At 43.7% G+C, this 9,895-nt stretch overlaps 1 protein-coding gene across 1 annotated transcript in view; it reads left to right on the top strand.

Annotated features, from left to right (window-relative positions):
- The first annotated feature begins 1,120 nt into the window (after positions 1 to 1,120).
- Positions 1,121 to 9,895, top strand: part of LOC119188149 (uncharacterized) — a 32,604-nt gene continuing 23,829 nt past the window's right edge. The window contains exons 1-2 of the mRNA XM_075881550.1: positions 1,121 to 1,368; positions 6,719 to 6,901. Coding sequence (XP_075737665.1) covers positions 1,151 to 1,368; positions 6,719 to 6,901 — 401 coding nt within the window. The 5' untranslated portion in view covers positions 1,121 to 1,150. The remainder of the gene's footprint in view (positions 1,369 to 6,718; positions 6,902 to 9,895) is intronic.

Below are 9,895 nucleotides of genomic sequence, written 5' to 3'. Positions count from 1 at the left end.
GATGATGATGATGATGATCTTCTTCCAGTATCCTATGGTAAGATATACATAGAGCAAACCGGAATGTGCTAGAACGAGAGCTTAAGAGAGCACAATAATAGTGTACACAATGCGGTTCAAGGATACATCGGAATCCACTACCGAGATGGCGGCAGTGGATTGAGCGCAGGGAAGTAAAAGGCAAGCACCACTCACAGGCCTCGCGTGAGATAAATAAAGCCTATCACATAAGTAAGTTTGACGGTACATGTGTAAGTTCGCCATCAGTTGCGCTATTGCAAAGAGAGATTGCGTATCTCGATCATTTTGAAGCTGTGTATTTGTTTCAATCTCTATCGACAAGAGACAGTAGTTTTGCTGACATTGTATTGCAGTGGTTGTTTACTGAACCTTTCTACGCATGCCCAATCTTTATTTTTTTCACGTATATATGTACACTCCACTATTTAACCATTGCTGAAAGTCAGCGCTATTTGTATCCTTGCTTTTTACTTCAGTAATTATGCTGTAACTACTATTATGTTGCGCTGTTGGTATATTCAGTTATATCCTCGCCGCTTGCCCAAGCTTGTATCCTTCATAATCACATTAGATTACACGTAAATTACGTAAATACTTAACGCATAAATGCGTAATGCATAAATACGTAAAATTACGTAATTGCGTATATATGCCACTACACGCAACATATTGTATATCGACCCTCGAGGCAGAAAGAAATACACATTTTAATTCTCACTGTGACGTCCTGAAAAAGTTGCGGGCCTCGATCTTTTTATAGGTAAAAGAGAAACAAGTCCTGTCAGATCTTGAGCTCAGCGAAGCATTCAGAAACGTCTCCATATCCATGTTCACTTCTTTATTTTGATTTCCTGCTTCTATAGAGCTGCACTTTGCTAATTTAATTTTTCTGACTAGCGGCTTTTTTATAATTGAAAGAGACAATAAAACTTTATTTTGCGACAACGTGTGCGTTCTTTTCGCCTTGAGGTGGGTGACTTCCTCATTCAGAGATAAGTTAGATTCAGACTTCCACATTTTTTGGCCAGTTCCTCGTAGAGGGTACGAGTCATCCGTATATATAGGGATTGAGAGGAAAAAGAAGAACGATCGCCGAACCGCTGCTGTACTACAGTGTCTTCCGTGCGAGATGAAGCGGTCGCGTAGCGGCAAACCGCTGCGCAGAGCGTCCTCGCCTGACCCACGCCCTCAAACACCACTCAAGGTCAGTATGAGCAAGGCGGCTACTTCTCCGTCTCTCGGCTCGCACTCCGGCTCGCAGCTGGAGTTGCGTTCACGCGACTCGACGCCCACGCCACACTCTTCGTGGTACGACGAGCAGGGCTGCCTCAACGAACTCCAGAAATGGTAAGATGAATTATATGCAGAGCAAACCCATTTCACCATTTTCTCCATAGAGCAGTATAGTAAATGCTGGTACAGATGCATTCGCCTTTCTTGTCTCGTCGATCGAACTCGTTGAAGCAAAGGAAGGAAGGAAGAATGTGAAATATTTACAGCTTCCTGCGGTAGTCTTTCACAGTTATTCAATTGACATCCTCCTGGACCACTCTGCGGTTTTGAGGGTGTCTGTCAGTTCTGTGCTTATTAAAGTTCATCGCATGAAGCCAGTCGCCCGCGCAAGACCAGCATTTTGCCAAATAAGCATGACTCAGTCGTAATGATAATAGTAGTATCTAGAGTTTCACGTGCCAGAACTCCGATGTAATTATAATAAAGGCACCTGGTATAGTGGAGGACTCCGCCAATATCTGCCATATGGTGTTGTTTAACGAGCCCTGACTGTGCTTCTATCGAGATACGATCGCGGTGTCCGGGATCAAACTCGCTACCTTTGGGTCAGCATCAAAGCACCATAACCGCTACACCACAGCGGCGAACAACAGCACTCACTCAGGCATCACCAACAATACCACGACTGTCTATAGTTGAAATATAAAGGATGCTACATATGTGCCCTGTCATACAATAATTCATTCACTCATTAGTGGGGTTTAGCGTCCCAAAACCACCATATGATTATGAGCGACGTCTAAGTAGAGGGCTCAGGAAATTTCGACCACCAGGGGTTTTTTAACGTGCCCCCAATTTTCGCACTCGCACCTACAGCATTTTCACTTCTCATAAAATAAATGAAATTATTTTTCGTTCATTTGTAAAATGAGAAAACACTGTACTATTGACCACAGGGTTACAGATGGTGGGTACTAAGTGCAATATTGGTGGGTGCGACCTCGTCTGGAGACCAAAATTTTAGATAGGGTTCATAGATCTTTTCATGCGCGACTACTTTAGACTGCAGTTCTGGCGCATTTACTGGCCTTTTACTATTATTCACAGATAAATAGCAAGGAAGCATAAAGATAAATCATAGGTCGTTGGCTTTTTTTTTGTATTGGTGATTTGCGCGCACGATCCCATGGGATCCCTTACAGCAGGGCGCAGCCCGGTAGCAGGTCGCTGCGCATCGAGGCGCATGGAGGCGCCTTCATGCACAGCGCAGCTGCGAAAAAGGAAGGTTAGGCAAATGGGTGGATAAGAAGCTGATGACGCTGCCCACCATATATGCTGAATTTGAGCACCAGTTTCTAATGCTAACGCTGAGCGCGTGTTCCGTTGCGTGAACAATGCAGAAACAGATACGCAGTGGAATGAAGCTGGGCTGTTAAATTTTAACATTATTTCACTTTTTGAGATGGCCTTATTTTATGGTGATTCGTAGGGTGATTATCGGTTTAAGTGATTGCTTAAGGGACCTTGTCAATTTTATTATGTATATAAAGTAAGGAACCAGAATGCGCACTAACGGAAGGCTCTTGTGCTAGTATTTGTCGTAGGAAAGTATTTCCCACTCTTAAAAAAATGAAGCGACGTTCTCGCCATTTAGGTAGAAACAATGATGGCCTCAATGTTCGTCCTTAAATGGCGAAACATTTTTTTTCTTTTTGCCAAGGAGAAACTGTTTGTCCTTGTCGGAATCAAGATGGCTGACCCCGCTACCCCGGGTTAGCGAAGTGGCTAGGCCTTGCGAGTGCATCGATTCTTGAGTGATAAGAAGTACACGGCACTGACAATCACAAGAAAATGGTCCCGCTGAGCTTGATATCAAACAAAATGATCACAAAGTCAAGCAGATGAACCTGTGGTGATGAAAACATCGCGAAACAAAACGACGGAGCTGGTAGGTTTTGTTCAACCAGCGGGACGGCGTTCACTTTGAAAGAGACAGATACTGCGGAGTTCTCACGCAAAGACTGCATGCTAGGCTTGCTGTAGTTATTTCTCGAAGATTCAGATAGTGTAGCGAAGTTATGCGCACGTTTACGAGGCCATGTGCCACGATACGTGCCTCCAAACCGTAGACTCGATCTCAGCGAAACAATTCCGGCTCAGCAGTGCATAGTTTTGAGGGGTAGATATATGTTCAACGTTATTAGTAGCTGGAGGTGTGAGGGCACCACGGCCGTGAAGTGGGTGGGAGCTGGCGCCATATACAGGAATTGAACGACACTGAAATAATGAGCTGTCTGTGGTGAAGTTTCTTGACATACCCACACAGCTCCTCGGCGGATAGTTGGTGAATCAGCCCATTCATACATTACTCGCTTACACCGGACAAATTACGTATGCTGAAATAATGCGTATATACACATGAACATTCGGAAACATATACATACATTAAAACAGAGTGATTTCAATGAACAATGAACAGAGTGATTTCAGTGAACGCTTGCCGCAAGCTTGCCATTTCGGAGGTAATGTCTTTTTTTTCCCCACTTCTTACTCGAAGAGGGAGCAGCATGCAGGCCAGATATTGTTTTCATCGGCACTTTGACTTATTTATTTGTGAGGTTTAACGTCCCAAAACCACCATATGATTATGAGAGACGCCGTAGTGGAGGGCTCCGGAAATTTTGACCACCTAGGGTTCTTTAACGTGCATCCAAATCTGAGCACACGGGCCTCGACATTTCCGCCTCCATCGGAAATGCAGCCGCTCGGCACTTCGACTTCATTTAGTTGTCTCGCGTTAACGTTTGTTACACTCTCTTTACGCGCTTTCCACAAGTGTGGTCAGTGCCCATGGATACAGCGCACTGCTAACCCTGCAATGACAATGTTTTTGATGCGGTAACAGCCGTCTCAGGGGGGTACACGTACGTTACAACGCCAGTCGAGCGAGAAAAACAGGAGATTACCTCACACCAGACTGTGTTCTATCGTGAGCGAAGTCAGTGGCTGTTGGCGTCGCGGCAGCTCAATTTATTTAGTGAGTGAACTAGCGCTAAAGTGCACGAATTTAGTATAACAATATAACATATAGCGCCTACATACTTCACTGATACAGATACGTCTGGCGATTCGCCTCGCGTGTCAGCTTGCGGTCATTGTGCCACAATTATGTTTTTAGCGCTGTTGCTGTGGTGGTTACTGTTACTCTGGAATACTCTTTTGCAGAGGTGAGTGAGAGCCTTAGTACTTACCTGCTGCGCACAGCTGTTACTAAAAGTGCATTGTTTGTTGACGAAGCAGAATCATGGGGATAGGAGAAGCATACTGCATGCGTGCATAATTCCGTCCTAATTCTCAGTGCTGGCATGGGCAAATCCAAACACATGCGATTCAAATTTTTTGTTTAATTGACAGAACTCAGTGGTGTATTTTTCAGAAAAGTGCAGTTATGATGTTGCTTAGCGTTTAGTATCATTATAACGCAGTCTGTCAAATAAACGCTGGGTGAAATTGTTCACCCGTTTGCTTTTGTGCTGCCACCTGCCGTGCCGTGGTAGGCCGTATTTGGATAGGGGCAAAATGCAAACAACACCCATGTGGGTGGAAACTGATTCGCAGACCTCCACCACGGAGTGCCTGATTATCATATGGTGGTAGCGGCACGTAGGACCGACTCCAGCAATTGTGCATGACCGTGGTTCACACATGGACTGTGCAGTGGTGTCACGTTTGCGAGAATGTTGAAAAAATCAGCTGTCATGCTTCCTCCTGCGCCTCGTTCACTTGATGAGTTTTTATTAGTACCATGTGAAACTAAAACGCGTATGCTTACCAAGTGTATCGACACCAAAAAAATTAATATTTGTGTACACTCTAAGGTATTCGATAAAGCAAGACTACTTGAGGAAGCAGAGATCTTTGTATTCGTGACAAATTGGTAGTATAAAACAACACGAGAGACACACGGCAGTGTTGGGAGCTTCGCGCGAGTGCCCGGCGAGAAAAAAAAGAAAATATTTTACTCTATACCCACAAAACAAAAAAAAATAAACGTCATTCCTGCATCACCTGCATCAACTGTAGGTAAAAGTAATTGCACGAGACTGGCTGCGGCCGGCTAGACTCAGCGTTTGCATGCGCGCTTGCAAGACCGCATGGTTGAGGAGAAACTGGAACACCATGGGAGAAAGTTTGCTCCATTGGTCCTTGCCATGAAAGGGTACGAGAGGTAAAGCACCCGAAAGGAAGAAAATCGCTGCGCCGAAGGAGAAACGGAGCTCGTTGCTCCATTCTCGCTTCCCCCCCCCCCTTTTTTTTCAGAGCGTATTCAATCCTAACGCTTGGCATCATTGTAGTGAAGGCTTCCATCAAACTACAATGATCACTAACAAAACGAAAGCTTTTTTGAAACTGACTCTAGTTCTGTAATATACCTCAGACCACCCGGATAAATACTCGGATACTTACCCGGATTACTTACCCACCCTAGCTATCTGTGTACAAAACTAGCAACGATGGTGGCGACATATTCTCTGACGCTTAGTCCAACCACATTGTGATTGAAAGGGTGCTTGTGAAACATAAGTGCATTCTTAGATGTAAATATGAATGATCACGTGCTAACTATTGCGTCTGTTTTGACGTTTGCGTGAACACTTATGTACACCGTAGTATATTGGTCACTGCCGCTCAGAACCAGATTAACATTCTCTCAGCTTAAACTATATAGCCGACACGAGATGTCGCTACCCGCAATACCCAATTAGCTTTAGTAAAAATACCGGTAGTTTGAATTTTACTTTATTTTGCATAAGTGACCTTATTAATTTTCAATCTAAGAGAAGTTATAATTTCAGCGTAACAGATCAATGTGGCGAGTCTGAAGGTTCGCTAAATTTTTTTCAGCTGATTGTCACACACAGCAGCGTCTTTTGCGTCCATTTTTGTTAGTTTTTTTAGTTTGTTTGGACATGCTCTGCCCAATAATGCTTAACACACATCGCAAATGAGTAACAGTCAATATATATATATATATATATATATATATATATATATATATATATATATATTCGTTACGTTACGATGCACGCTTAAGATAACATCAATTCAAGCACCCACTCAAATGTCCGCCAAGATAACCTCAGGCTGAAAGAGACGCAAAATACAGCTGTATTGTAGCACAGATTACTATAGGGCATTCAATAAATATTATGCAATACAGCTAAGTAATAGTACACCACTGCTGACGTTCACAACTGCAGTCCTGCGTGAAAAAATTGGAGGTTGTATACCAGGCCCAGAATGCGTTACACTTCCAGCCCTCCTCTCTCTCTAACTTGTGGTGCTCTTGTCTATTTAATTATTAGGATCAGTGTAGAATGAGACACGCTCTATAAACCAAAGGGGGTCGCATGGAGCTCCGGTGAAAAACGCCAAGTTAATTTTCTGGCCGCGGCCGGCGCAGGGAGTTGGAGAGTTCGTTCGAGTCGTGGCCGCAGGATCACCTGGAATATGAACACCCGACAAGCCAGGAGATTGACCTGCGGTCACGCAGCATGCAGATGCAGCTGCGTGCCGAGCAGACCGCGCCGAACGAGCCCGTCATCCGCACCGCCTTCGAGGCGCCGCTTGAGGAGAATGCTGGCGGGTACGTCTGAAGAACTTCATTGCCTGACGATTTCTCTTGCGTGCACGCATAACAGCTCCAGTTCTACGTGTTTTGAATGCTTGTTCATGAGAATAGCATGATGACATGCGAAGTAGTTGCCACTGCAATTATTGATATACTTAATTTTCCTATACATGCCAAAATAATGACTTCGGAGCGCTAGAATGTCATATATTAGGAAAAGTGTTCAGTCAACTCTCAACGCGTAAAACTTCGCAGCGTTTCATGAGTGTCTAAATTAGTGTGAGTGATAAATCACTCAACAAGTGGGCAAAGCTGGACGGCACAATAGAAGAGACAAGCAAAACATATATATATATATATATATATATATATATATATATATATATATATATATATATATATATATATATATATATATATATATATATATATATATATATTCAAGTCCCACATGCATACGTCAAATAACCCACGGCCCTCAGTTCCCAGCAGCTGCGAAGCAACTGACCAAAGCGGCGGTCAGATCTGCAACGCAGCAGAGGGTGCTAAGAATCTCTGGACTACAGGCCGCCATTGGAACCTGAACTTGGCAACGTTTAATGCTAGAACCTTATCTAGTGAGGGAAGTCTAGCTGTACTATTCGAGGAGCTAGAGGGTGTTAAATGGGATATAATAGGGCTCAGTGAGGTTAGGAGGACAGATGAGGCCTATACTGTGCTACAGAATGGGCACGTCCTTTGAATCGGGGCTTGGCAGATAGAAGAGAACTGGGAGTGGGGTTCCTAATTCACAGAAACATAGCTGGCAACATAGAGGAGTACTATAGCATTAGCGAAAGGGTGGTAGGTATTGTAATTAAACTGAATGAAAGATACAAGATGAAGGTAGTACAGGCTTACGCACCTACATCCAGCCATGATGACGCTTCAGTTGAAAGCTTCTATGAAGACGTGGAATCGGCAATGAGTAAGGTAAAAACACAGTATACTATAGTGATGGGCGATTTTAATGTAAAGGTAGGGAAGAAGAAGGTTGGAGACCAGGCAGTAGGAGATTATGGCATCGGCACTAGAAACGCTAGAGGAGAGCTACTAGTAGAATTCGCAGAACGCAGTAATTTGCGGATTTTGAATACCTTCTACCGCAAACGAGAAAACCGCAAGTGGACATGGAGGAGCCCTAATGGCGAAAATGAGAACGAAATAGACTTTATAATAACTGCACACCCAGGAATCGTGCAGGATGCGGAAGTGGTTGGCAAGGTACGATGCAGTGACCATAGAATGGTACGGTCTTGAATTCGCCTAGACTTGAAGAAGGAACGACGGAAACTGATACGCAAGTAGCCAATCAATGAGCTAGCACTGAGAGGGAAAGTACAAGAATTCAGAGTGTCGCTGCAGAACAGGTACTCAGCTCTTAGTGAGGAAACCAACCTTAGCGTAGATACAATGAATGATAATCTGACGAGTATCATTACGGAGTGTGCAGTGGAAGTTGGAGGCAGGGTAGTTAGACAGGACACTGGCAAGCTTTCCCAGGAAACGAAGAACCTAATTAAGAAGCGTCAAAGCATGAAAGTGTCAAGTACAACAGACAAAATAGAACTGGCAGAGCTTTCGAAGCTGGTTAATAGACGTAAAGTATGCGATGTAAGAAGGTATAACATGGAGAGAATTGAACACGCTCTGAAAAACGGAGGGAGCGTCAAAGCAGTGAAGAGGAAACTTCGGATAGGCAAAAGTCGGATGTATACACTAAGTGACAAAGAAGGCAAAATAACTACCAATACGGATAGGAGAGTTAAAATAGCGGAGGAGTTTTACAGAGATCTGTACAGTAGCGGAGACAACCACGACCTTAATACTATAAGAACTAGGAGTAACCCAGATGACACCCCACCAGTAATGATAGAAGAAGTCAGAAAAGCTTTGGAGAGCATGCAAAGAGGCAAAGCTGCTGGTGAGGATCAGGTAACATCAGATCTGCTGAAAGATGGAGGACAGATTGTGGTAGAAAAACTAGCCACCCTGTTTACGAGGTGTCTCCTGACGGGAAGGGTACCAGAGTCTTGGAAGAACGCTAACATCATCTTAATGCATAAGAAAGGAGATGACAAGGACTTGAAGAATTACAGGCCGATCAGCTTGCTCTCTGTAGTATACAAGCTATTTACAAAGGTAATTGCTAACAGAGTAAAGAAAACATTAAAATTCAATCAACCAAAGGAACAAGCAGGGTTTCGAACAGGCTACTCAACAATTGACCACATTCATACTATCAATCAGGTAATACAGAAATGCTCAGAGTATAACCAACCACTATACATAGCCTTCATAGATTACGAGAAGGCGTTTGATTCAGTAGAAATATCAACCGTCATGCAGACACTGCGGAATCAGGGCGTAGATGAAGTATATATGAACATTCTAGAAGAAATTTACAGGGGATCAACTGCTACCATAGTGCTTCATAAAGAAAGCAACAGAATACCAATCAAAAAGAGTGCAAGGCAAGGGGGACACAATCTCCCCTATGCTATTTACCGCGTGTTTACAGGAGGTTTTCAGAAACCTAGAATGGGAACAGTTAGGGATAAGCGTTAATGGATAGTACCTTAGTAACCTGCGCTTCGCCGATGACATTGCATTGCTGAGTAACTGAGGGGACAAATTGCAACTCATGATTACGGAGTTAGACAAGGACAGCAGAAAGGTGGGTCTTAAAATTAATCTGCAGAAAACAAAAGTAATGGACAACAACCTCGGCAAAAGAGCAGTGCTTCGAGATAGGTAATAGTGCACTTCAAGTCGTAAAAGACTATGTCTACTTAGGGCAGGTAATAACCGCAGAGCCGAACCACGAGACTGAAGTAACTAGAAGAATAAGAATGCGGTGGAACACATTCGGCAAGCACTCTCTAATTATGACAGGTACATTGCCACTATTCCTCAAAAGGAAAGTATATAACAGCTGTATCTTGCCGGTACTTAGCTACAGAGCAGAAA

The sequence above is a fragment of the Rhipicephalus microplus genome, chromosome X, assembly GCF_043290135.1.
Source record: "Rhipicephalus microplus isolate Deutch F79 chromosome X, USDA_Rmic, whole genome shotgun sequence".
Lineage (NCBI taxonomy): Eukaryota > Metazoa > Arthropoda > Arachnida > Ixodida > Ixodidae > Rhipicephalus > Rhipicephalus microplus.
The sequence above is the reverse complement of the archived record's forward strand: the minus strand, read 5'-3'. Positions and strand labels throughout refer to the sequence as shown.